General features: G+C 49.6%; 2 protein-coding genes across 9 annotated transcripts; one reads left to right on the top strand and one right to left on the bottom strand.

Annotated features, from left to right (window-relative positions):
• Window positions 1-12: 12 nt before the first annotated feature.
• LOC117580200 (uncharacterized protein DDB_G0284459) lies at window positions 13-24,600 on the bottom strand. Of its 8 annotated transcripts, XM_034266581.1 has the most exons (12): window positions 23,473-23,623; window positions 21,385-21,480; window positions 15,817-16,910; window positions 14,259-15,754; window positions 7,922-9,890; window positions 7,614-7,846; window positions 7,283-7,537; window positions 5,870-6,841; window positions 4,510-5,833; window positions 955-1,056; window positions 517-711; window positions 13-306 (listed from the first exon to the last, which is right to left on the bottom strand). In XM_034266581.1, the coding sequence occupies exons 1-12, from the start codon at window positions 23,606-23,608 to the stop codon at window positions 106-108; spliced, it is 8,073 nt and encodes a 2,690-aa protein (XP_034122472.1). In that variant the 5' UTR covers window positions 23,609-23,623; the 3' UTR covers window positions 13-105. The 8 variants fall into 8 exon arrangements, with proteins under 8 accessions (XP_034122472.1, XP_034122473.1, XP_034122474.1 ...); XM_034266582.1 differs by lacking the exon at window positions 21,385-21,480; XM_034266583.1 differs by lacking the exons at window positions 21,385-21,480; window positions 23,473-23,623 and adding an exon at window positions 19,148-19,199.
• LOC117580209 (negative elongation factor E) lies at window positions 2,334-3,788 on the top strand. Its single transcript, XM_034266602.1, has 4 exons — window positions 2,334-2,515; window positions 2,584-3,107; window positions 3,172-3,338; window positions 3,401-3,788. Exons 1-4 carry the CDS (start codon window positions 2,435-2,437, stop codon window positions 3,475-3,477), a joined length of 849 nt encoding a protein of 282 aa, XP_034122493.1. The 5' UTR covers window positions 2,334-2,434; the 3' UTR covers window positions 3,478-3,788.
• Window positions 24,601-26,151: the final 1,551 nt, after the last annotated feature.

Here is a 26,151-nt window from a genome sequence, read left to right on the forward strand (position 1 = left end):
AACTCGGCCACGTGCGTGTGTTTCTCCTAAAAATAACACTTTCTTTTATTTTCTCCATTAATGGTGGATGTTCATCAAGCAGTTACTTTCGTTAAATTATTTTGTTTACTTCTTGGGCGCTGCCTTCTTGCCACCCTTGGCCTTCTCGGCACGCAGACGCTCGCGGCGATCCTTCTTCAGGATGCGGGGAGTACCGTCGAACTTGGTGCGCTTCTTCAGTGTGTTGAAGGCAATGGTCAGCAGCTTGTTGCGCTGGCGCTTGGCATAACGCAGCTTGAAGCGGTCAAAATCGTTCAGTTGAGAGCGCTGCAAGAGATAAATTTAAACGCATTTGATTAGCACCAGAGTATACCACAAAAACAAAAAGAGTGGGGGGTTATTTAAGACTACTGTCAGTTAAAAACAAAGTTAGCTTCATGTATGTATCAGCCGGCAATTCCTATCAAGAACATTAAATTATCATCATGTACAGTAATCTACAATTAAAATCCAACGTAAACAATCATATATACACACCTTGCAGATGTTTTGTGCCTTGACGGACCAGGGGCTGACCTTCCACTGGGCCTTCAGGTCGCTCTCTGTCCAGGCCTTGCGCACAATACGCGTGGGCGCGGTGAAGGGGAACTTGATGCGGTATTTGGTCAGATGCAGATTGTTCAATCTGTATTCCTGACGTGGAACACCGGTCAGAGGACCATCAACCAAAACCTACAAAGAAATAAACAGTCTTAGTTGTGTTGCTTTTAGGTTGGAGATGGCGTCGGACAGCAACAATATCAGAGTCGCGTCGCGGTGCTTGCACGCTTGCTTTCAGTGGGTTAAACTAGCTTCATTTATGTGTCAGTTGGCACTTCCTATCAAGAAGACAAATTATCATCATGTGCAAGTGGCAAGTGCGCCGCGCCTGTTGTTTCTGTTGCTCCGCTGCCTCCTCGGGCTGTCGCCACTTACTCTGTTTTGGTCAATGACGTCGACAATGGCCACCAGGCGACCCTTCAAGGGGCCAGCCGAGGCCTTGGCAATGCGACCAGTTTGTACGAATCTCTCGAAAGGCTGCAAGCAAAGAACAATATATGAAAAACGTGTGAAAATTTCTGCCCTCCGTCAATTTTGGCCAGCGCGTTGCTTGTGTTGGTGCGCAGCACCACGTGAAAAAGGTGAAACGCATTCATTTCGAACGATTTTTCAGCGTAGGATGTTGTTTTTCTGGGTATTAACTCAACGTACGGGCCACTTTACATTTTTGCAATGTTTAGTTCATCTCGCGTGTGCTGCACCCTCTAATTTTTACATTTTTCAACCGACTCGGAAAAAACTTTGTTAAATCTTACCATGACGCTAACCGGAAAGAAAGAGAAGGAAAGAACATTTTTGACAGCTCTGCGACAACATGGCGCGAGTGCTGGACAACACGCAGAGTTGCAATATTTCTGACCACAGTTTGCAGCACTAATACAAATTGTCGGTGTTATTGGCGTTGCGGAGTAAGGTCACTCTTACCCACGCGGCATGGTTGTGAAATTATATTTCCTCGATTTCAATATTCGGTTTAGTATTACTAGCAGGCCAGGAACGGCAGCACTGAAAACTTAATTTTATACGATAGGTTAATTAATTTACTACCGGATCGGATAAACTTAAAAACTTTCATTTTAGTTATTGTGTATGAACTGGGACTTAAACAAGTAGGTCAATAACTATTTCCACTCAAATATTATCCCTACATGGAAACTACACAGTATATTTTATCTTACATTGGGTTATTAAAATGAGTGAGTCCATAACGCGTCTTAAAATATACTGGAAAATACTAATATATGATAGAAAACAATTAAAATATCGCCTACTCGATACTATCTGACATACTTGCAAGGTGTGTGATATAGGGAGGGAACAACATCGAAATATGAACAAGATATCCTCGAATTGATTAAGAGCAACTTTTAATATTATTTGATGAAAATAGAGTAGACAAAGACACATAGCATATCATATTGCCCGCTGACAAGCAACAAGTTGGCAAATACCTAACATTCATACTCACGTAAAGTTTTAATTGTTTGTTTTTTAATTAATTGATTTTATTTGACCTTTTTAGTTTAAACCTTAATTTAGAAACATTCCAATAAAAGCAATATGAATCTGATAAAATTATAGTTTTAGCGCTGAGCATCCTCACTAGCCAGTCATATTATTAAGAACATCAAAATCGGGGGAAATGATTTAAGATTTGATGTGTATTTGCGGTATATTTTGAAAATTAGGAGTTCTACGTTTGTACATTTTTGAGGGTCGTGAGGTATATGACATTTATAAAAAAGCGGTCACACTGCATATGAACCGATAAACAAAACAAAAATTCTGGAAATTGTTCAAAAACTTATTAAAAACAACAAACATAGTGCAGTAACCCAGATCAGGGACTGCCAAAATGGTTTATATACACTTTCCCACTAATCTAACTGAGGAGGAGCAGATGCTTCAGGCTAAATATCAGAAGCTCAAGAAGAAGGTGGGGACGGAGTCCCAACTAACACGACGTCCAGACTAATGTTTCTAATGTTATTATTTCTTTTGCAGAAAAAGGCACTGCAGGCCCATAAGGCACCCAAGCCGGAGCCGGAGAGCTCGATGACACTTAAACGTCCCACGGATGCGCGCGATGCACGCGAGGTGGCCCGCAAGCTGATCAAGAGCGGTGCCATACCTGCCATACAAAAGCAGCAAACAAAGCAGGATCAGACCTCGTTCAAGCGGCCAAAAGGTCAGGAACGTGCCAAGCGCTCCACATCGGAGACTACTGTGGCCTCCTACCAGCCCTTCTCGTCGACTCAAAACGATGTGGCCCAGGAGACCATCATCAGTGAGATAATCAAGGAGGAGCCACGCCGCCAGAACTTGTATCAGCATTTTGCCACTGAGCGTGACCGCGAAGAACGCGACATGGCCGAGAAGGCGGCGGCTATTGATACGCCACCGCCGGAGAAGCCACGCGCTGGCAATACCATTTTTGTGTCGGGCAACAAAGTCACAGAAGATTTCCTAAAGAAAACCTTTAACGATTATGGCACAATTGTGAATGTATCAATGGAGATTGAAAAGAGGTAAGTAATGGTACTATTACTATTGATTCTGTACTTATGTATTCATTGTTTGCTTCCTTTGCAGCCGCGGCTTTGTGTCCTTTGCCAAGCCAGAGTCAGCAGATCGCGCCATTGCTGAAATGCATGGCAAGAATGTGACAGGCATTGTGCTGCAGGTTCAGTTGGCTCGACGCCAGCCGCAGATCGAACCCATTAACGATGCCTCCTCATCCGCCGTCTGGTCATCAATCGGTAAGTGCTTAAAGTTTTCTATTTAAAATGGCAAATTCCTAATTCCACTTGTGCCCGTTCAGCTGCCAGCAAATCGCAAAAGGGAAGCCACAAAGACCATCGTGAAATGGTTAAATACAACGATGATTTCTTGCTCTAAGTGTCGGTATAATCTACTATCTTTATTCCATGAAATAACCAAAACATAAGCTTTCATTTATTTGTATATCATTTTGCTTTATTGAAAATACGCTTCTATATATTTATATATATTTTGCTCTCGGCTCTCCTCTGCTAAGTATTCGCATTTCAAATTATAACTTTTAAGTGAATTCAATGAAAAAGAGTTTTTGTTTTGTTTATATATTAATTGCTACGCTTTGGTCTAGATTTAACAACAATTTGTCCAACAATTGAATCTCTTTTCGCGTTCCCCCTCGCTGGTAGAAAATAAATATGTTTATTTGATTAGTTCTCCTCATTCCCATTCTGTTTCTTGGGCTCCCTACCAATCCATAGTCAAAGGCAGCCACCTACGAAATGTCTATGTACATACATAGCATGTGTTAAGTACATAACTAATACATAATCGTTGCTTCTGTTGGGTTTGTTCTTCTGTTTCTGTTTCTGTTCTTGTTGTTCTTCTGCCGCACTGGTAGACAATGATGAATATAATTAGAGTTTCCCTTCATAAGATAGTAGTAGTTCTTTATAGTTAGTACAAGATACATGGTTGTTTGGTTTATGCAGTGTCTGTTGAACTGGGATTCCGGGCTTCGATTCGATTGTGATTCTCTGTGACTAGTAGTAGCACGAGGGCCTCCTCCCCATTGTCGCACCTCTCCTAAAGTAGTAGCCAGTTCTCTCTGTTTATTTTGTTGTTTTTAGTATGTATATCATTAAGGCCTTCTAGTTTCGAGCGGGCTCTTGGCCGCGTTTAAATTCGTTGGTTTTTCACCCATTTAGCAAACAATTCTCTGCTCCAAAATGCAAAATGCAACAAAAACCCGCCCCACTTCCCCCCAAGGATAGTTCGTGACAAACCCACGGCTAATGGGATTGATCGCCACTGCCCTCACGTCTGTCTGCCCTCGTTCCCGGGCGGATTAAAGTAGTCCCAGTGATGTGTGTGCACCTGTCGCCCGGTCAGCAGAAAGACCAGCACTCCGAACGTGATCAGAATGAAGAGCACCATGAGAGCGGATATGTGCCGCGACTGCTGCGCCTGCTGCGGCTCCATGGCCTCCCCACGCACGTAGTGCGTCAGCTGGTTGATGATGTTCACCAGCTCCAGACTGCAGGCGGCTATGAACTGCCGTCCCGCCTGCACCACAGTGCGCGGCTGATCCTCGTCGTACTCCTCCAGCGGCTGAGTGGCGCTCCTTGTGCGCGAGCGCCGAGAGGAACGCGAGCGTGGTCTCTCTACCAGCTGTTCCTCTAGGTCAGAGCCCGATTCGGGTTCGGCCTGTTCCTGGACATGGCGACGCCTGCACTTGTGTGGTGCCTTGCGCTCTGTGGAGCCAGCAGCCTCGGCCTGCTCGGCCTCAGCGCTGCGCTGCAAATTGTAGAAGGCCAACGGTGCCAGGGACTGCAAATACTCGACACTGGGATACGCAGCAGGTGGCGGTGGCAGTGGCATCAGTCCCACTTCTGTCTGGGTTTGTTCGTCCAAGTTCGGAGGCGACTGCTCGGTGGCCTTGCTGTGACGCGGCGGCTTGACAGGCTGCTCCACATCCGATGTGGCCGGCTCACTGCTGGCCTGGCGGCTGGTCTGTGTTTCGGTGGTTAGCAGCGAGGGACGCTGCTCTCGCACGCGCTCCACTATGTCGTCTATGAATCCGGGCGGGAGTTCAATGTTCTGTACCACCAATTGGCCGGACTTGCACTCCAGATCGTCGGCTTTGATGTGGCTGCCGTGCAGCTGTGAGACTTGAATCTGGCCTGCTTGCAGTGCATGAACACGCAGTCGCTCCACCTCCAGCTCGGCCAAGCGAGTGGGCAGCTGTGGCTCTGGCGGGGATTGCAGGGACTGTACTGGCGTTAGCTCTCGGGCGGCTTGCTCGGCAATTGTCAGAGTGGTGGCTGCTGCGGCGGGCTCGAGGGTTGTGGTGGACTTGCGACGTGGTGGTGGCAAGGGCACGTCTTCCTCATCCAGCTCGTCGTGGCCGTAGGCGGGTTCTGTGGGCAGAGTGGCCACAAATTTGGGCGTAACTTCAGCCTCGGTGGGTTCGCTGGCGGTAACTTTACGAATGGGTTTCTCCACGACTTCCCTGGTGTCTGACCCAGATTGTAGTTTCTCCTCGTCTTCGGAGTGACGGTACTCGATCTCGGAGGGAGCATGCTCCTCCTCATCCTCTGACAGCGTGTCCTCCTTTTGCCTGTAGTCTGAGAGTTCCTTTTCCATGGCCTCCTGCAGCTCCTTCTCGAGCGCCTCGTCCAACTCTTGCTCCGTGAGCTCTCTCTCCAGCCGTGTCTCTTCATCCTCCTCTACCTCCTCGTCATACTGATCCGAGTACTTCTCGCCAGCATCCTCCTCTTCCTCCTCCTCATACTCACTGTCCCTGAGCGTGCGCTCCACCTCGTCGTCCTCCAGCCGGCTCTCATAGTCGCTTTCCAGCTGGGCCTGCTGCAGCTGCTCGACCGCCGCATCCAGATCCGCTGAGCTGGCAGCATAGTCGCTTAAGGCCACCTCTCCGTGCTCCTCTTCCTCCACATCGGACTTGCTCTGCACCGAGCTGTCCGAGAGCAGACCCTCCCGGCGCAGCTCCTCCTCTTCGCGCCGCAGCTCGTCATCCGCCAGATCGGCGGCACTGATGGGTCGCACTATCAGCGATGCGAGCACCGTTGCATCCTGCTCCTCGCCAGCCACCAGGCTGGGCGTGGGCACGCGTCGCTCGATGACCACCGCCGAGGATGGCGTCTGCGGGCGACTCAGCGACTTGGAACGATCCGCCTGAGAGGAGGCCCGAGAGCGCTCTGACATGCTCCGTTGGTTGGCATCCCTGAAGCGCTGCAGACCCTTGGCCAACTGCTCGTCCTCTGTTAGCACTCGGACGCCGTCCACCTCGTCATGCGTTTCCTGGGTCTCGACGCTACGCAGCAGATCCTCAAGGGTCTTGGCTGCCGATCCGTTGCCTCGCCGCGGCTCAATGATCTTCATGTCTTCGGTGATTTCGAACTCCTCGCACACAAAGTCGTCGGGCAGAGGGTCCGTCTGCGTGGACACTTCCACCTCGAACTCACCCTGCTGGTCGTAGCTGTCCGCCTGGCTGGAGCTGGCCACCTGTTCGCTGTCCTCGTAGCTGTCGAGGGCATTGCTTCCGGCGCGCGTTGAGCGCTTCTCGCGCGGTGGACGCGGTGGCGCCGGCAGTGGTCGGAACTTCATTTTGTTGATGACTTCGCCAGACTGCAGATTGGAGCGTGGTGATTCGGGTCGCTCAAGGGCTCCGGGCTCCTCGTAGTCATCTTCCTCTTCCTGTTGCTTCTGGGGCTGCTGCTGCTGCCTCTGGAGCTGACTCTCGTAGCTGAAGGGAAAAGGTTGAAGGTTGGTAGGTGCATTAGATTCATCTGTGGCTTGGGCTTTGCCTTGGGCATCCGTGCAAGCTGCAAGCGGCAATCGGCAAAAGGCAAAAGAGGCCAACTGGTGTGTGGAACTTGGAAGTTGTGGATTCGTATGTGAGTTTTGTGTATTCATGTTTTATTTGTGGGTGTACGAGTACGTGTCCCGAGTGGTTTCTATTCGATTAGGGTCAGAATTAGTAGCAGTAGCATTGCATGTGCGTCTAACCCTTAGTCTTAGTCTAAACTTAGTCTACAACTTAGTGGCAACAACAGAAATGAAAACTTAACTGCGAAAATGCATTCGAAACATAACAAAAGTCAACGCAAAAATCAATCAATCAATCAATCAATCGCAACGCAAAAAGGCAACAAAAAGGCGACTCGACCGATGGGCTGGCTCTTACTTCGACTTGATCAACATCTGTGGGATCTCGTCCAGGCTGGCCGCCGATCTGCGACGCGGCACCAGCGGCACCAGCGGCGAGTCCTCCGTGGGTATATACTGCTGTGGCGGCGGTGGCCGGGCGGGCGGAGGGGAGCCTCGGGAGCCGCGTATGCTGGGCAACGTCGCGAATCTCTCGCCGGGCGATCGGGTGAACTTCTTGCGGCGAGCTGGGGGCGTGGGCTTGGGCAGGGTCTCCTTGCGCACCACCGCATAGCTGGAAAGGAAGCGAGCAAGAAAGCCACACCTAGCGGAACATCCGTGACAGATATCTAGCAGCTAATAATGCTTACCCGTCGCTCTCCAGCATGTCGATGACGAACCTCTCATCGCTCTTGCTTCTGGCTGCTCCCTGCTCGTTGTCCTCCCCGGGCTTTATCTTCATGTCCAGCACCAGGGAGTCGGCACCGCGTGAGGTGCGATCATCCTCGGAGCGGGGTGTACGCACGGACGCGCCATCCGTGAAGTTGTCGGGAGTGGCTAGCGGTATGTGACGATATTCGTGCTCAGTGCGATAAACAATTACCTGATAAATGGAAACAGAAATTGGTAATTGGAGACTGAATACCCATTCGAGTCCCCAGCTCTGCGCTCTACTTACATCTTCGTGTGGCTGCAAAAAGGTATTCGATACTGATCTACCACCAAAGCCATTAAAGAACGAGTCTGCATCCTTCTCAACGGATGCATCGTCGCGTGTGCGTTTCTTGTGGCGCCTCGGGGCGAGTGGTTGGGGCACCTTTTCCGTTGCCGCTTCATCCTTCGCTTCCTGCTGTTCCCGCGTGGGAGGCCTCAAATACTCCTCATCGTCGTCAAAGTACTGAATGCTGCTGCTGGCCCCATCGCCCATGTGTATCTCCTGGCTGCCATCCACGGACTGTTTGCTGCGACTGCGTGCCTTGCGCAGAGGTCGCTTTGGGGTAAATTCGCTGCCATTCTGGGACATGGACAGATCGTCGCCGTAGTCGCTGCGCTGAAACTCCTGCGAGTCGTCAATGTCTGGCCTGTAGTGGCGATGCAGGCGACGCGGCTTTGCTGGCGGTGCCTCAAAGTCTCCATATTCGCCGGGTACAGGATCTGCGGAGTAGCCCACATGCTGCAGGGCATTGGGCATGTCGTAACCCTCGCGAATGGCGGCACTGATGTACTGCCGCAGCTGGATGTTATCCTCAGAGATGCCGCGCTTGCGCAGGAAGAACTCATCGTCGTCGATGGGCTCCATTACGACCTTCTTGCCCGAGCTGGCCGTGGAATGGCTATCGTAGTACTTGTGGTAGCCAGCCTCCGCCTCCAGCTCTGCCTTGCGCAGCAGCTTGTTTTTCTGTATGTCCTTCTCCGTCCAGCCCTCGGCATCGCGACTGTCCTCCGAGCGCAAATCAGAGTCCTGATGCACCATCGGGCGGCGCTTGAACTCGCGCGTTCGCTTGCTGGAGATTTCATGGATGGCCCGATTCTCCTCATCGAACTCTGCAAATTGTTTGCTGTCAGCCACCACGCCCAGAATTCCCATTGTCTGTGGCTGCTGGGCCTCGCTGGCCGTATCCTCGGCTCCCTCCAGGTCCTCCTTCATGCGTCGCTCCAAGGACGACTCGCGGTCGAAGCTCTCCAGCTCGCTGCCGTAGCGCCTGTACCGCGATCCCTCACTGTCGTTGTAGCTCACATCCGAGAACTTGTCCGCCCAGCGGGAACGCACCGGACCAGGTCCACGATCCCCCTGCGGCGAGCTCGTGGATGTCTGCGATGGCTGCGTCTCGGTGCTGGGAATCACACTGAGACTGAGGCGCTCTGTGCCCAACGATGACTCCAACGCGGGCGGTGGTGGTGGCTCCTCTGTGGGTTTCTTCTTGCGGAAGGCACGTGGATAGGTGCCAAAGTTAAACTCGAATTTCTTCTTAGTCGCTGGCTGGGCAGCAGCCTCCGCTGCTCCTCCTGCTGCTGCATCTCCACTGGTGCCCTGTGGCTCCTCGGACGTGAGTTCACTTTCGTTTTCCTTGAAGCTTTTGCTGCGTCTCAGCTTGAGGGTCGAGAACTTATCCGGCAGCTTGAACTTGGACATGTCTGGCTTGTGGAATTTCGTGAATTCTGGTCGCTTGATGTCCCTGAACTTGGACATGTCGGGTCGCTTGATCTCGGGCATTTTGATCTTTGAGAATTCGGGCGCCTTGAAGCGTCTCCGCTCCTTGGCCTTGGCCTTGGGGCTGCCCGATATGGGCTTGGGCTTCGCCTGTTGGCTGCTGCGTAGCTTGGTGCGCAGCTTTCCCGCCTGCTGCCGCAGACCGTCCTGCATCTTCTTGGTGCGATCCTGGGCGCTGGCCATGAAACTCTTCTTGCGGTTCTCCGGCTGCAGCGGCAGCTCTTCGAGGGCGCTGGAGTCCACCTGGCTGGTGTGTATTTCGTAGTCGGTGCGAGATTCGGTTCGGGGCGTTGTTCCTGCCGAGCTGTCCAACTGTCCATCGATGTCCATGGGCACCTGCAGCTCGGTGTGGGTGTGGGCGTGGGCGGGCACCAACGCTGGCTCTGGCGAGGCTTCATGTGCCGGCGACACGCCCACGGGCTCATATTCATGATCACTGCAAGAACAAAGAGAGAGAGAGAGAGATCAGAGATTTAACGGAGGGAGTAGATCTGTGTGTGTGGAGTAGTGACAAGCGAAGGTTAGCAGGAGGCCGTCACCCGGTGTGAAAGGTGTGTGGTGGTCGTGGTGGTGGTGGTGGTTTTGGTGGTATTGCCAAGAGGTCTGGGCCGGACATAGGGTGGCATTGATGGCTTACCGAGAGAAGTAGGTCCGTTCGAGGAACTCTCTGTGTTCGATTTGATTTTGGGTCAGGGGCGATTCACTTGCGGAGGCGAATTCCGCAAGGCGCGACTTGCGTTCGTCAAAATGGAAACTAACCGTCTTTGTCATGCCCCGCCCCGCCCCGTACAGCTGCTCCTGGGAGCCGCCGCTAAGGCGGGGGGCGCGATCGTGCGACTGGGTGCGAGGCTCCCGGAACGAGGACTTGCGCTGCACCCCAAAGCGCTGCTCTGAGGGCGAACGCAGCGGTCGATACACGTGGCTGTCGGAGATTTGTATGGGAACCGAGATGAGCGGACGACTGCCGCCGACCTGCGAGGGTTCCCTACTGGCACCTGCCCAGGAGGCCGTTTCCGGCATCTCAATCTCGCTGGAGTAAAGATTCCTATTGCCGGCCATGAAGCTGCCGCCGCTGACGCTTCCGCTGCCACCTCGTGGCAGGGCGGACACCACAACCGGGGCAAAGGCCTCGCTGATGTCCACCGATGCCCGCTCCGAGGACGCTGCCGCTCCAAAATCCTCGCGACTGCTGTACATGGTCTGGGCGTGCGGTGGAGGAGCCGGGGGCTTGGCTGGCCGAGATCCATACTGATCCATTTCGTCCACCTTCAGGGAGAAGGTCTCTGTGACGCGCACAGACAACGGCTCCGCCTCCTTGCCCTTCATCGCAGCGCCCGAGGTGGTGACAATCGACATGGCCTGAGGCTTGGCCTTGGAGAACACCGACAACATTTTCATGGGCGATGGCGACTTCTCGCGGGAGAATGCAGACGGAGAGCGTTCCCTCTCCATTTTGGGACTGGGCGTTCGGGCACGCTGTTGCGTCGGAGACTTCTGGCTGGGCTCCTTGGCAGCGAACATGGCTTTGAAGCGCGAGGTGTAGGAACTCTTGACCTCGGAAGAGGCATCCTGCAGACTGATGACTGCCGTGGCTGCCGGCTGGACCATCTGCTGCTGCTGTGGAGGGGAAGCGGCAGTCCATTTCGAAGGACGTTCCGGTGACAGCTGCCTCTCTGGAGTGTGTTGGCGTTTCAGGGGTTGCAAGGGAAGTGTTGACTCCGCTGGAGACGGACTGGATGGCCGACTCGAGGGCAGCTGGAGGGTGGCCATCACATGCGGGGCCTTGGGTTGCCTGGGCGAGGGTCTTGGACTACGACTGCGATGCTCCGCTGCCTTCTGCTCCTCCTGCCGCACCAGCGCATCGATATCCACCACTGGCATGTCGTGGATGATCTCGATCTTTGTCAGCTCGTCCAGCTTCAGGGAGGCGGCACTCAGATCCCCACCAATAGAGGGCGGTCGCCGTGTCTCCGCCTGTATGTTGTCGCGAATGTTCACGATGTTGTGCTCCTGCGCGATCTGCTCCAGCTCGGCCACAGTCTCGGCCAGGGGATCCATTGGTGTGGTGACGGTGGTCGGCTGATAGGGACTCTTCAGCTGCTGGAAATCAGACTCCAGGAGGAAGGAGGGACGCACTGCATCGCCGCCAAAGCGAGACACGTCGATGGGTCGATTCTGGGGCAGCACATCGCCGGGCAGCTGATTCTCCTTGTTGGCGTCGCTGGGACGCATGTAATCCGGTGACAGGGGCGGCCTGGCATTGCGGAAGTCCTGCTGCGAGGGAGCTGGAGACGGCTGATGCGAGGGGAAATGTGGCTGTTGATCCGCCATTCCAGGACTGGGCGTAGCGGCGATCAGATTCAGTTGGGGCGGCTGCAGCGAACCCGGCACGATGGTGGCCTGGAAGAGATCCGCATTGGAGGCTCGTCGACTGGCACTGGCCGATCGCTGGCCGCCTGGACGTCCGCTTGCAGGAGCATTCGGTATATTGATGTCCGCGCAGTAGAGATCCATCTTGGAGTTGCCCGCCGAGATGCGGCGCAGGGAGGTGCCACTGCGCATGGACAAGGTGTCGGGGAAGCGTCCAACGCTGCCCGAGGACAGGCCTCCCATGGACAGCTGTCGGCGTCCTGCGGCCGTGAAGGATCCACCGGGATCCGGTTCGGTGGCATCCGAAATGCTGCGCAAAACCAGTCCTCGGGATCGGGCCGTCTGCTCCAGCTCCGGATAGCGTTCCATGAAGCTCAGATCTACCGATTGGGCGGCCACATCCGCATGACTCACAATCTCAAAGCTCTGTGTGGACAGATCATCGCGGGGGTAGCCGAGATTTAAATTTACATTCTGATTCAGGTGCGGAAACTGCTGCTCCAGGTCGCTGTGATGGCCCTGACGAGAGCCTGGCCGCGAATCCACGGGATTGATGCGCTCCGGCAGCAGGGATTCGGACTGAAAGTACTGGCAGGCACAGCGAACATCCAGAGAGGCGCCGCTGGCACTCTCCACTCGCGACACAAAATGTTTCTTCTCGGCAGGCAGAGCGCCCACCGAGGCGGAGCGACGGGAATTTAGCATAATCTCCGCGACTGAGTGCGATAGAGAGCGACGAGAGCAGACAGCTGTTGCTGGTTTACTTATTCACTTGGCCCCCGGTCGGAATCCACTCTATCCTCATCCACCTCTTGTACTTTTTTGTGTCTTTTATTTGGTTTATTTTGTTGTTCGCTTTTGTCGCCTTGTCGTTTCGTGGTGGGTCGTTGGCTATTTTTAAGCACCATCACCAGAGCATGAGCAACCGCCTCCGTTGGACATTGAATTTATTTTCTGCCCGAATCAGCTCGACATTCTTTTGCCCAGCCTCTGAGGAATTTCGTGGCACTTGCAGCCCACAGAGTTTGTTCGAACTTTACTTCAGGGCTAACAGTCCACCCATTGGCGTCGGGTTTGACCTTTCTGAATGGAAATCACTTTGTGCGGGGTGTCTAATTGTATAGAGCTATTCTCTCGATTATTCTTCGGTGGATTCCGTTACTCTGCGTTCTGTGCGGTGTGTGGTGTGGTGTGGTGTACGAGGTGTAGTTTCGTGTGTGCGGCGCGACGGCGACCGTGTCTACATCGTTGCGATTTTCGGCCAGGACTGAGAGCTTTTTGCTTTTTGCGCGACACAGATTTTGCTCAACGAAAATACTTGTTCGAAAGATGAAAATGGTTTTTGCTGTTGTTTTCTTTTTAAAATTAGCAAAAATACACACAGACAGACACAGAAACTGCCACAAACAGATCGAGACATGAACAGACACGCACAGAAACGACTGTGTACGAGATGACGGATTAGGATTGCATTTGTATGTTTTCTATGCTGCTTGTTATACTGTTATACTGTCATACTGTGGCCTGATCAGACAGACAGCAGGCGGAGTAGCAGCCAGCAGTACCGTAACAATTATGTACCTACATATGTATACATACAAATTTACATACATTTGTACATTTGCACTTTCATGTTCTATTTTAGAGGCTGCCCTGGCTTTGCCTGCCTGCCGGAAATCTTCTTGTCATTCGTTGACCTTTAGATCTCTAAATATACTGTATACGGTACATAGGAAATCTATCATTTACTATCAGAGATTTACATAGATCCAGATAGTTATCCCGCTTAGAGGCGTTGTTTCCACCTTTAAAATAATGTATTTTTCAATGGATTTATGATTTATACGAGTACACATGGGTTTCCCAGTTATGCAACCCAACTCCTTTCACCGCAGAATACATTTACTGAACCAACACCAACATTTGTGAGACAACAATGAGTGGAAGACGGCACACAGTACATAGAAGCCTTACCTTTGGTCTATATCATAAAAAGCCACCTTCATTTGGAGCCCTCTACCAAAACTTGTTAGTGCCACCGTCACTGTAGCAGCAGCAGAGTGTCCAGCGGGTGGGACTTCTCAACCGTATCCACCAGGAGGATTTGTGTTTGCTTGTTACTAGGACTGGTTGTGGGTGTTTACTGTATTCTGTGTACTGGTATTGATAGTCTTGGTAGTGTGGTGCTGCTGGTGCTTTCGTGTAGGTGGTGGTGCTTCGATTTCGATTTCGATAGCGTCTGCGCTGGCCAACTCCCGGCAAGAGGGTTAGTAACAGTTTCATGAGCAGGGCAAACGGGTTAGACTTTCTGCAAGATTGGGTTAGAGCAACACCACCATTTCGATTGGTTGGTTGGTTGGTTGGAGGTTTTGTGCCGAGTGTTAGTGTCAAGCGTGGGCAGTGACTTGTGGGGGGATCGGTTCATCACACTTACCTTTCGTTCTTCCATCTGGCCGCATTGCTGGCTGCCTCTAGCACTTCTTGGGGCAACTCGATGTCCTCGCGATGCGGTTCGGCCTCGTCTTCGACGTGCGAGAAGGTCACCTTCTTGTCCGAGGGCGCTGGCGATGCTTCCTTCTTGAGCGCGGGACGCAGATCAGCGGCCTCCACTGGCTCTGCGTCACTCTCCTCGGCCACGGGCGACAGCTGCGCCAGGCGGGCACGCTCCTCGTCCGACGAGGTGGAGTCTATGGATGAGATTGGAGCCAGGAGTGCTCCGGACTTGCCGGCACCGGCCACCTGCTCCTCCTCACTGCTGCCCATACGATCCAGGGGCACCGCCTTGGCGGCCTCAATGTCATCGATGGCCATATGATCCTGACGCGTCAGCGACTTCTTGAGGGCGTCCAACTCAATAATGGGCTGATCCACCAGCTCGGGTTTTTGGTGTCCAATCTCCTCATAGACATGCTCACGACGGAGACGAGGAGTCTTCTTGGGCGGCGACTCTGTGCCATCGGCTTCAGCTGTGCCTTCTTCCACTTTCTCCTCCTGCGGCTCTGTGATCTCCAGGGCAGGGGCATCGGTCTCAGTCTTTGCAACGGGCAACTCAATGATCTCCTCCGGCTGGGGGACACTCGCTGCTACCCCACTGGTGCTGGGTAAGTCCTCACGCTGTTCCTGCTCGAGCTCCTCCTTGTTGCGCTTGCGACAGGGCGACTCATCGTACTCGACCAGCTCGAGTATGTCGTCCGAGTCCTGCTTCTCGATAAAGTGCGGAATCTCGCCGCGATCCGACTTGGGCGAGGCCTTCAGCTTCATGATCTTCTGCTGCTCGCCCAGGACTATCTTCTCGTCCTTTTTCAGTGTGATGCGCTTGATGTTCAGGCGCTTCTTCTGCCTCTCGGCCAGACTTTTCAGCTTCTTCATGATGTCGAAGCTCTGCTTGGGCTTGGCCGGGGTGCTCTTCGGGGGTTTCTGTGTATTTGGAACCAGAGAGCCCGGCGGTGGGGCTAGCTCGTGGACGCTGTTCTGTCGACTAGGATTTGCCGATGTGCCTGGCAGCGACTGGGCGTCCTCGTGGGTGCGTCCGCTGCGCCTGCGACGGATTATGTCGCGGATGTGGGCCAGGCGACTGGTCTTGCGCGGCTTGTTGTGGCCTCCAACGGCGAGCACAGAGTCGGACACACAGGAGATGCACTCGCTGAGGGTGTCCTCGTTGTGGGTGCCACGCTCTGACTCGGTCTCCGAGTCGGACTCCTCGCTGCTGTCCTCGGAGGTGTGGGCTAGCGCCTCGTCCTCGGACAGGTCCTGGATGTAGCGCTCGGTCTCCTTGACCAGCACCTGCTCGTCGTAGCGCACTTTCTTTAGGGACTTGGGCGATTCGGACTTGAATCGCAGCTCCTGGGACTTGCGCAGGAGCAGCACAATCTCCGGCTGCTCGTCGGGTCCCAGGGGACGCTTGTACAGATGCGTCCAAGGATAACCACCCTGCGGAGCAACAGAAATGAGTATCGGGAGTATGGGACGATGTCTGTCTGGTGTGAACTTACCCGTTCTCTGGCTCTTCGAAGATCCTCCCAGCGATAGGTCTGGAGCGGTATTGGCGGCTTGTCCTGGCTGCTCTGCAGCAGATACTTCTTCAGCGACTGATAATATTCCCTTTTGCAGTCCGCTGAGAGTCGTTGGGCATCCGTTTCGGTCTCCCCTGCCCCGTGCTGTTCGATTTGTGGCAGCGAGTCGATAAACTCCTTCCGCTGTTGCTCCTCAGCCTCGGTCTTGGGCGTGGGCACCTCCACGAGCTTCAGCTCGTTGGCGGCAGCGTGTCTCAGTGGCCTGGGCTCTTCCTCCTCTGGCTCTGGCAGCTCCAACACAATCTCCGCCTGCGGCTTGTTCTTGAGGATGCTGGTCAGCTCGTTCAGCTGCACCTCCACCTGCTGTGAGAGCGAGCTCAGCTCGTCGCGATCGCGCTTCACCTCGTTGTCGTGCTCAGTCTTGGCCTCGTCTACATCTTTGCTCAGCGTTTCAATAAGCTCTCGCTCTATCTCATCCACCAGCTGCTCGGCGGTGCGACGCACTAACTCCGAAGGCTGGGAAGTCTCTTCTGACTTGGGGATTTGTTGTGGCGGCACTAAAGTCTGTAGCGCCTCGTCGATCTCCTCCACCAGCTGCTCAGCGGTCCGACGCACTGCCTCCGACGGTGTGTTGGCCGTTTCGTCTACTTCGGCGATTTGATGGGGCGGCGCAAGAGTCTTAATGGCCTGCTTGGTCTTGGCCCCGGCTGGTTCTACCTCTATCACAGAAGCTTCATCGTCTGTTCCGACCTTGGATGTGCCCTGCTGCAGCTCCTGCTCGAAGGGCGTCAGTTCCCTGATGCCCACTCCGCTGCCCTGGCCCACAACGTTCTCGATGAGGTGGGACTCAAAGTCCAGCAGATGCGAGCCTCCCGGCGTCGTTGGCACTGACAATACGGGATGGTTGCCCAGCGAGGAGATGCCTTCGCTCTGGGGATTGCTCTCGAGGGCCAACTTTAAGGCGGCGGCCTTGCTCTGCCTGTCCTGAAGCTGGGAGTCGTCGGCGATGCCGTTGATCAGTAGAATTGTTGGCTGCTCAGCTCCAGATCCAGGTGCGGCACCGGGCAGAGACACTGCGGGGATGGCAATGGAATGTAGAGAAACAGAAAGAGAGTGATGAGTGATGGGTTCAAGACTCAGGTGTTTTCACAGTGCAACAGGTGCTAAAAATATCAGCCAAAGCAAACGAGACTCGGATAGACAAGTAGAAGACAATAAACCACTGCCACCACCACATTCGGATTACATAAGATGATATGATGCTCTCGCAGAGAAAACACACAGAGAGACAGAGAGAGAGGGAGAGAATGATGGAATGATGGAATGGGCAAGAGAGACAACAACGACAATATGAATAATTCCCACAATTAGTATTTCGATATCGAAATTACTATTCGAATGCAATTACGAAATTATTTCGAACTGGGAACTGTGTATTTCCCTTACCAAAATAGTTCCTTTCAAGGCGGATGCACGGATAATCCTTTGATCCCTGCGATTCGTTTTTTTTTTTCGTTAAGTGTTTCGTTGTTTCGTGTTTCTTTTATATTGAAATAAAATCAATCGAATACGAATACTCTTGTACATAGAGTACTTTTAGTGCCAAAGTGCTCTTGCTGCTTTCCTCACAAATATCTCAGCGCAGCGCAGCGCAATTCGCGTGAAGTGAACGGACACAGAGCAGAACAGAACAGAAGACCGAGCCGTGCATTGAAATTGTCCGGGGCCGACTGGCCCGTCCGATTCGCTTTTCGCCAGCCAGAGGCCCCCCCAAAAGCAAAAACCCGACAGTCGAGAGACTAATTTTCTTGCCTTGTGTTTGGGTTTTAAAATACTCGTACTTATGCTTAACAATTTTCACCATTGAAATTGTTGCTCTTGCTCTTTAGTCTTTACTCTACTGCACACTATCCCTCTCGCTTTTCCTCGTTCATTCTCTGCCTTTTTTTTGTCGTAAACAATTTGTAGTTTGGTTTTTACACAGACATAATATTACCATTACCGTTAATCTAGAACACCGTCGATAAACAAGAGCGAATCGTGCCCAAGCGATCTACCAAAACAACTGAAATTTCTGATTTCATGTTCATGTGCCTCAGATTTCTCAGCCGATTTGTGCTTTACATTCAACAAATTATTGTTTGTATGTACATATGTTTGTCTGTACTGGAACTAACGTAATCACATGAACAATTACAAGCTCATGAAACCAAATTGTTTGTACAAAACAGAATTTGTTTTCCGTTACGCCTTTATGGATCTGTCTGCGGGTGAATGAAAGAGCTGCATGGGTACTAGAGAAAACACACATTACATCTTATGCTCACGATATAAATATGTACAGATTTATGTACATACATATGTACACACCCCTCGGATGATGCAAATTCATTCAGAGTCTATAATTTGATTTGATCATGCCCCTGATTGATCATTCCTCAAAATGGATTGTGTGAGGTAAGAAAATTTGATCATTTGTTTCCCTTTAGACCGTGACCTCATGTTAGTTTTCATTTCTAAGTTATGCAGAAAATTGATTTATATAGAAAAATAAATGAACTCAGTCGCAAAAGACTTAAACAGGTGGGAAATAAACTCCTTTCTTTATTTGTATGTAGATTTATCTTAGGCATTTGATATTTTCTTATCAAAAAATCGGAATATTCTGAAGATATTTTCATTTGCCACCAAGTTGTCATCATTGGTTCTCCCAATTTGACTGCTGAATAGTGCCATCATAGTTCCAAACTTCATATATGTGTATGGTTAATGGGTTGCCAATATTCCAGTGCTTTTGGTTCCCCCAAGAAATTACCTTCCCTATCAAGTCTCTACTGTGGCAGCAGATTTGGCCATGTATGAAGTAAATATGAGGATAAATTTACCATCACAATTCGAGCGTAACTGCTGTGGTGCGACTTGCCTTACATGGACTGCCTCCCATGCCACACTCGTTTGCAGTCGAGTGGATTTGCCTGGCACTTTTCCTCAAAAGTAACTTTTCACATATGAAATTTGACAACTGGAAATCAATTCCCAATCATGGACAAGTTCATGAACATTGTGGCAGTTGAACTTTGCAACAGAATGTGTCCGCAGATAGAGACGGGAACGGACGGAGAGCAGCACACGTAACGCTCTATAAATAGTTGTACTCCGTGTAATCGGCCTAGGAATCATTACGCTGCTGGTCATTACACTTTTGTCAATTTGCTGGGCGGGTATTGGGACCCCGACCCTGCCATCGCATTGCGTAACATGCAAATCAATTAAACTAAACGTGCGGCCCGGGCCGACTCCAACCACTCACCATAATTGCCGGCCACACTGAGGAAAACATAAACCATACTCGAAAGAACGTTAGGAGTGTGGTTAGTTATTTTAATAATACAAAAAAAAACAATAATATTAATTTAGAAAAATAAACCGAAAAGAAAAGAGTAAAAACTACGACGGACGGACGTCTCTTGAGCTTCACATGTTCGACGTCTAATCGCGTTTTGAATACTAGCAAAAGTATAAAAAAAAAACTATCCACGTTGAAAACAAATACGAGCTGCCATGCCAACTGCGGCTGAGGCAGAGGCTGAGGCAGAGACATAACGTGTACGGAGACGTCGCTGACTACGTTTGACGCTGCTCTCGAAATGCCAAATGCTGATTGAAAAGCGAGAGAAACGGGAGAGAGATAGAAACTAAAACAGTGACAACGGTGACAGAGTCTCCTCTTCCTCCTCCATGGGTTGGCTAGCTGGGCAACGTGTTGCACTTTCCTCCCAGCCCACTGGTTGCATGCAATAATGAAGATGGCGGTGATGATGATGATGATGTCGCCAAACAGCACCGCCGACGTAAGCGGTGCCGTCCAAGGTCGCCAATGCCGCCACTAGGCGGCTCTTCTCTAAATTTAGAATCATTTAAGCGTAACGCTAACGCACTTGAGGGCGCTACTCTATCGCCAAGACATGCCAAGTTATTATGCCCTTCAAAAGCGAGTATCAGCAGCAGCGACTATCGTGTCCATATAGTTAGCTATAAATGTTTGTGTGTCCATCTGCTGCTTTGGAGACTAATCTCAGATACTTTAATCAGTTTGCTATATTTGAATATTTGCCATAAATCTTAAAAAGGTTAAGTATTCTATCAAAAATCTATTTGCTAATTTATTTGAATAAATCGGCACTATCTCCTCGTACTACTATATCATATTCTCAGTATCTTGTGATTTATTTGTCATTTAGTCTTAGTCTTAGTTGCGATATCTTCAGCTTAAATGGGATTACCATACGTCACACGACTGTTTCCGCTATGCTGAGTTGCAAATATCATTAGATTAATTACTAAAGTAGAGTATATTCATCCTCGGTCTCGACAGATAGCCCTTCTTTCGTGTTAACAAGCAACGCTCTCTCACGCTCTCTCACGCTCTCTTTCGCGGTATTGGCTAGTTAAATGTGTGATTTCTGTCTTCCTATTCTCTCCATAATCTATCATCTAGAGGACAGGCGCCCGCTCTCCTGCTCTTTGGCACCTTTATTCTAATGAATGAGAGAAACCGCTTCAAAAACTGGCACACATTGCGTATGCGTTATGTCCCGGCTAAACTTTTTCTGTGCTCTGTGTGCTAGTTGCAAAATTTTGCTTGTTTTGAAAATAAATTCTCATGACACAATTGCAGAATCGCTGTGTCCGAGCCGCAACGAGTTCATTGTACGGTTTAATTATGCGAATCAAATAGAATTGAATTCCGAAATGTAAATTGCAGACCGTAATTGTTAGTTCCTTAGGGAAATTTCCATATTTTTAGTGCATTTTTATGCTGAGTTTTCTTCGCACTGCCCACACACAGAGAGAGACTTTCCGTTGATGACCTTGACTGGCCAGATATTGAATTATTTATGTACAAACCTATAAATATAGTTCAGGGATAGCGCATATACATGATACACATACACAGACACACTCGAGAAGAGCAGCTGGCTTCTCTTCATATTTTCTATTGACGATTAGTCGTTGTTCCAAACTGAAAAGAAAATCAAACCCACACCCACAACCACGACGATGACGACGACACGCGACAGTCAACGAGAACGGAGACGGAGACTAAGACGAAGACGAAGACGAAACAAAACGAATAGGACAAAGCAGAACCGAATTAAAATCAAACAAGCACAATATACAGTATAGAGTTAAACATATGTATAGGAATAGATGGCGGTGGGTATCCCACATACAGATATTATAGATATAGATGGACTGAACAAAGTCACAGCGAAAGTAAAACAAAAGTTAGGGAACTCTTGCCCCACTCAGAACTCATGAATAATGAAAGTACTCGCACAAAATGATCAAGAGGCGAAATGAGATTGTTCCTGGCCCACATAGAACTGTTCAGAATGGGATTTAGACAATCAAAGATGCAGCCTGGCAACATGTTGTGCTGCCGCAGCAGACCTGCCGCTGCTCTTTATGAATGAAGCACAACAAGACGAGGCACAATAACAATGGTAGGAGAAGGTGAGATACTAGTGTGTGGAGGCATTTTACCAATCACTGGTGCCATACAGGTCAGGAATCGGGTCAGTGCTGTGCCAGTGCTGGCCATGGCCCTATTCGGACTGGGTGCTGTCCGTGCTGCTCGTCCTGCAATTAGGTCAAAGTTTGTTTTAGAATTCCCCATCGAATACGAGTGGGCGATGGCTGCTCATGTGATGTGCGGTGGGATGCTAATTGGAAATCAATCATACTTCCATTAGCCGGGCCTTCAGCCAACCGATCCAACGACCGACCAACTTTTTGTGACTCTCTACTCTTTCTCTGGCAATTACCAGCCAATTTTCACCCACTCTGAATCATCAGTTTTCTTGGGTATTTGGATATGCTAATCAATGGCTGAAATGTGCCGTTCAAGAGCACTCTGGATGGTGTCTAGTGGCATTTTGTGTTGAATTTTTTAGCACATTGATCGAGCTTGTAACAGGAAGCTCTACTAGAAGTTTTAGCATCTCCGATGGGTTGATTAATGAATAAGTTATACAGAAAACCTTTAATACTTTGCTTAGCTACAGTATGAAATTGAATTCTCGATTGCCTATAGATTTATGATTGTAATATTATAATCATAAATATGACTGCTAGGAATAGCAAATGACTTCACCACTCAATGCTCTAAGATGGAAATGCAATCAAGAATGACGACGATAACCTACGATATCTTGTGCTACTCTATCGACTTGTTGGAGATCGCTTAGTACTTTGCTGTCAGCCAATTTTATTTTTGCCAACCCCCCTAATTATATGTCTAACCACTTTGAGGCTTTCCCCACCCACTAAATAGTTATAGTCTTTGCCATAAATAACCTCCAAAGATGATGCAACAAGTCCCCTACTTATCAGCGGCACTGCCAGCCAGTTAAATGGATAGCTAAACTCTGTCCCGTCCCCGAATGGGGTAGATAAGATAGCGAAACCATATGTTTAGGGCCCTCATCATCGTCATATGACGCCCGAGACGGACTACGTGTGCAGAGTCTCGCTTCTGCACTGACTGGGACTTGTCTCAGTCAGGTTTATGGACAGCTGTTTTTATCACCTGCAAGTGTGCAAATGCTTTTCAAGTGGCAATAAAAGCGCTGCAAGTGGCTCAGCGGGAAGCTCTCCGAAGAGGTGCACCAATCCAGCTGTACATGGGAATGGAAACAGGTCGAACGGTTTTCACTTTCGTTGTCTGGAAAAGGGAAAGACTCTGCCTCACATTGATTCTCTCTGACTAATTTAAATCTTGATCTATGCAACTGCAACGGTATTCCGCAGTGGGGAGGGAGAAGCTACAACCGGTTTGGCAATTCACACAATACGCCCATTGTGCTTGGGAAATATTTAAGCAGTAGAAGATGCCGCTAGCATGGAGTCGTTCGGTCTGTTTACCTGAATTCCAAACAACCTCTGAGATTTCGAAACTGAAAACTAATTCTGAATTGCCATTGAAGCGTATATGCTCTATAGGAAACATAGCCAATTATGCATAACGATTACACAAAAAATAAAATATTTAAGAACCACTTGATTTGGTTTACGCTATGCTACCTAAGTTTTCGATTGTTTATTTTTCACCTCATCTACAGAACTGATTGAGAAATGAGAATATTTTTGTATTTATCTACTGCAAGACAAATTTTAAAGCAAAGTTTCCCTACGCTGCTACATTCAAGAGGCCAGACAATTGTATGATATTAGTAGGCCAGTGCATTTGATTACCAATTTCCGTTGTATTTTTTGTCTGAGAATTCTGAATTCCGCTGCGAAATATGCACATGTGTATAATTGGGAAAACGCTTTTCCGCTGGGGCGCCAAAAGCGAGCACGACTTGTCATAGCTTTTGGCTGGCGTTCAACTTGGCACACAGTCATAAGTAATGTTCTATACAGTATAGTATAGTACAGTACAGTTCACTCGGGTATCTATAGAGAGACACACAGACTCTTGCACACTCAGCATGGTCTATATTCGTCAAAAATTGTCATTACAACGCCCACGCAGCGTATGCGTAATGCGAGGCTAATTTATGGGGCAAATGCAGCCACGTTCGTTCGGAACAAAGATGAGATGGGGATCGGATGGGAGCTGAGGCCTACCTTCATCCCAAGGATGATGATGCTGCTGCTGTTGTTGTTCCTGTGTCGGTTCCTGCTGCAGCTCCTGTTCGATTGGGGCCTGTACTGGCCGCGACTTGCGTCCTTTCTTGGAGCGTTTACTGTTGTTGGGCTCCATTTTTTGCGTCTGCTAAGATTTACTTTTTGGCTACAAGACACGCGCGTAAATAGAATAATACATATATACATTTGTATGCAGATACTACATATATTTACATATATCGCGTGCGGCTGTGTGTGTGGTTTGGTTTGGTTTGCTTTATCTTCAGTGACGCACACACATTGCGGCCACAAGTGACATTTGCCAAACACTCACACAATCGCACTTTGGACACACACTCTCGCGGGTTTCCTTTTTTTTACGAACTTTTTTGTTTTTTTTGTATTTTGTATCTTTGTTTCTTTGATTACTTTGGCGCGTTTGGGGGGACACAAGTTTAGATACATAGTACGTATAGTCGCCGTATATCTATCTATCTTTCTATCTATCTATCTGTACGGTATGGTACGGTGCTGCACGGTTCGGTACAAATATATTTAAAATTTAAAGATCTCCAAGTTATTTTTAATGCGGTGATTTAATTTAACGCACACACACACACACACAGACACAGACACAAACAGACACTCTTCTGGCACTTTTCATATTCCTTACTTGCCAAAACTGCGACAAATTTTCCCTCACCGATATTCCAAAGACTTAATTATTATGAAATTCGATTTAATGGACATTACGTGACAACGCGACGTTTCTGAATTTTCCATCAACTTTTACGATTATCAATTATTTGTTTCCCTTCGACTAACCGCTGTCCGTCCGCTGGACTGTCGAACTGCCCAACAGTGGAACAGAGAAACTGCCTGGCCCAGTCGATTGGGTCGTTGTTATTGGCTGGGACTCGTACTCGTACCCGTACCCGTATCCGTAATCGTATCGGTATCGGCAGTGGTGGGGGTATTGGTAGCTGCAAGGGTATTCGTGTACTTGAAGAACTGAGCGAGAAGTTGTGTGAAAAGTGAATGAAAATCGCGCACGGAGTCCATGCGACGTCGTTGTCGCTGTCGATGTCGTCGATCGTTTGCCGTGCCGTCCCGAGCGCGACTAATGCCAAGCACCGCTGACAGCGCGATCTCGGAGAGCTTTTTTGTTGTTTTTGTTGTTTTTGTTGTTGTTTTTAGTTGGTTTTACTTTTGGACTCTGTGCGTTTTTTGTCACTGGTCACACGCTGCTCGCGACCGCCGCTCCGGTTCGTGCCGTGTTCTCTGATGGAAATATATTTTCGGTACCGCTGCCGTGTGCTGTGTGCTCTGTCCGCCGTGTAATTGCCTTTCATTCATAGAGTAGTCCGGTGGCTGGTGGAGCGCGGTGGCAAATGCATTTGCTTATCACACATTATTTCGCATTTCAAGTGTATTTATAGAGATACAAGCTGAGTACAGCTTCATCGATAGAGAGTTGGTGGCATGCCAACCTTTAAAACGCCACGCAAATCAATTGGAAGAGATTTCATTTGCCAAAATACCCATTAATTACGAGTAGTTTATGGTGGGGATGGGTGGAAAAATAATGATAGATTCTATCATTTCCATTACCCTTTAAAGTTTTGAAATTCCCTCTACTGCACTCAGTTCTATCTGCAACTTCATAGCCTGAAAGAGCAGCCTTTTCTATACATATGTACGAATCCTTTCTGAGCAGTCAATGAAGGTATCTATTTTATATTTCCAATTTAAACCATTTGGAAATGCTTTAAATGTGAATTAAACCAATCCGAACGCAGCGTAAAAACAAAAGAAAGTAAAGTGAAAGATTTAATGGCCTCTAGACGGAGGCCACATTGAATGGTCGTTGAAAATTATAAAAAAAACAAAAGCGCAGGGAGGGTAGGGCTCATCAAATGTATTGTAGAATGGACAGACACAACAAGTTCAAGTTGTTGAGCCCCCAGATTGCATGTTTTGTGTTTCAGACATGTTTATGGGGGAGCAGCAGCTGAAGCAGCAACAGAAGAGTTCAATTGCCGCACTACATACAGCGCGGATGCCGGATGGGGCTCGAGATGTTGCTGCTACTGTTGCCACTGCCAGTGGCGCTACCTCCTCATCAAAGCTGCCTTTGTGCCGCCCCACTCGTACACGAAAGTGGCAACTGCTACTGCTGCCTCATCAAGTTCATTCCACTTGGCATTAAGAGCATGGCGGAGCAGAGCGGCAAACAAACCCCAAACAAATATCCCAAGAATGCTGCAGCAGACACTGACAGTGAGATCTGTTTATAGACCTAGGCGGCATTTAATTACTGTGAAAGTGGGGCGGAATGGGGTGCTGTGGCTGCCACCCAGCACAGAGACTGTGTGATGATTACATAAAAAGTGACGATTCCCCCCCATTATTCCAGGCCTACGTATATGTGTGATTAATAAATCTAAGTCGACAGGAGCACCTTGATCTTTGACCTTTGATGGGGCGTGCAGGTGCAATGCGTGGGATGACATGACTCTAAGCCCTTAATGGGGGGGGGACTACACACATCAAAAGCGTGCACGGTACAACAGCAATGGATGGCTGATGGCTGATGGCTCGAAGGGAACGTGGCATTGTTACCTACAATAAAAATAGTGTCCTCATTGAGTTGCGTTTCTAGAGTTGATTGACAGGATA

This window comes from Drosophila guanche, unplaced genomic scaffold (assembly GCF_900245975.1).
Source record: "Drosophila guanche unplaced genomic scaffold, DGUA_6, whole genome shotgun sequence".
NCBI classification, from domain to species: domain Eukaryota; kingdom Metazoa; phylum Arthropoda; class Insecta; order Diptera; family Drosophilidae; genus Drosophila; species Drosophila guanche.

What these genes read in the sequence shown, in the direction of transcription:
- LOC117580200 (XM_034266581.1), bottom strand. Translation starts at nt 23,608, where the DNA reads ATGGAGCCCAACAACAGTAAACGCTCCAAGAAAGGACGCAAGTCGCGG. An exon ending in TTCGAAGAGCCAGAGAACGG is followed by an intron (nt 15,755 to 15,816) that starts GTAAGTTCACAC and finishes GTTGCTCCGCAG; the next exon opens with GGTGGTTATCCTTGGACGCA. An exon ending in TTTTGCAGCCACACGAAGAT is followed by an intron (nt 7,847 to 7,921) that starts GTAAGTAGAGCG and finishes TCCATTTATCAG; the next exon opens with GTAATTGTTTATCGCACTGA.
- LOC117580209 (XM_034266602.1), top strand. Translation starts at nt 2,435, where the DNA reads ATGGTTTATATACACTTTCCCACTAATCTAACTGAGGAGGAGCAGATG. An exon ending in TCAATGGAGATTGAAAAGAG is followed by an intron (nt 3,108 to 3,171) that starts GTAAGTAATGGT and finishes CTTCCTTTGCAG; the next exon opens with CCGCGGCTTTGTGTCCTTTG. An exon ending in CGCCGTCTGGTCATCAATCG is followed by an intron (nt 3,339 to 3,400) that starts GTAAGTGCTTAA and finishes GTGCCCGTTCAG; the next exon opens with CTGCCAGCAAATCGCAAAAG.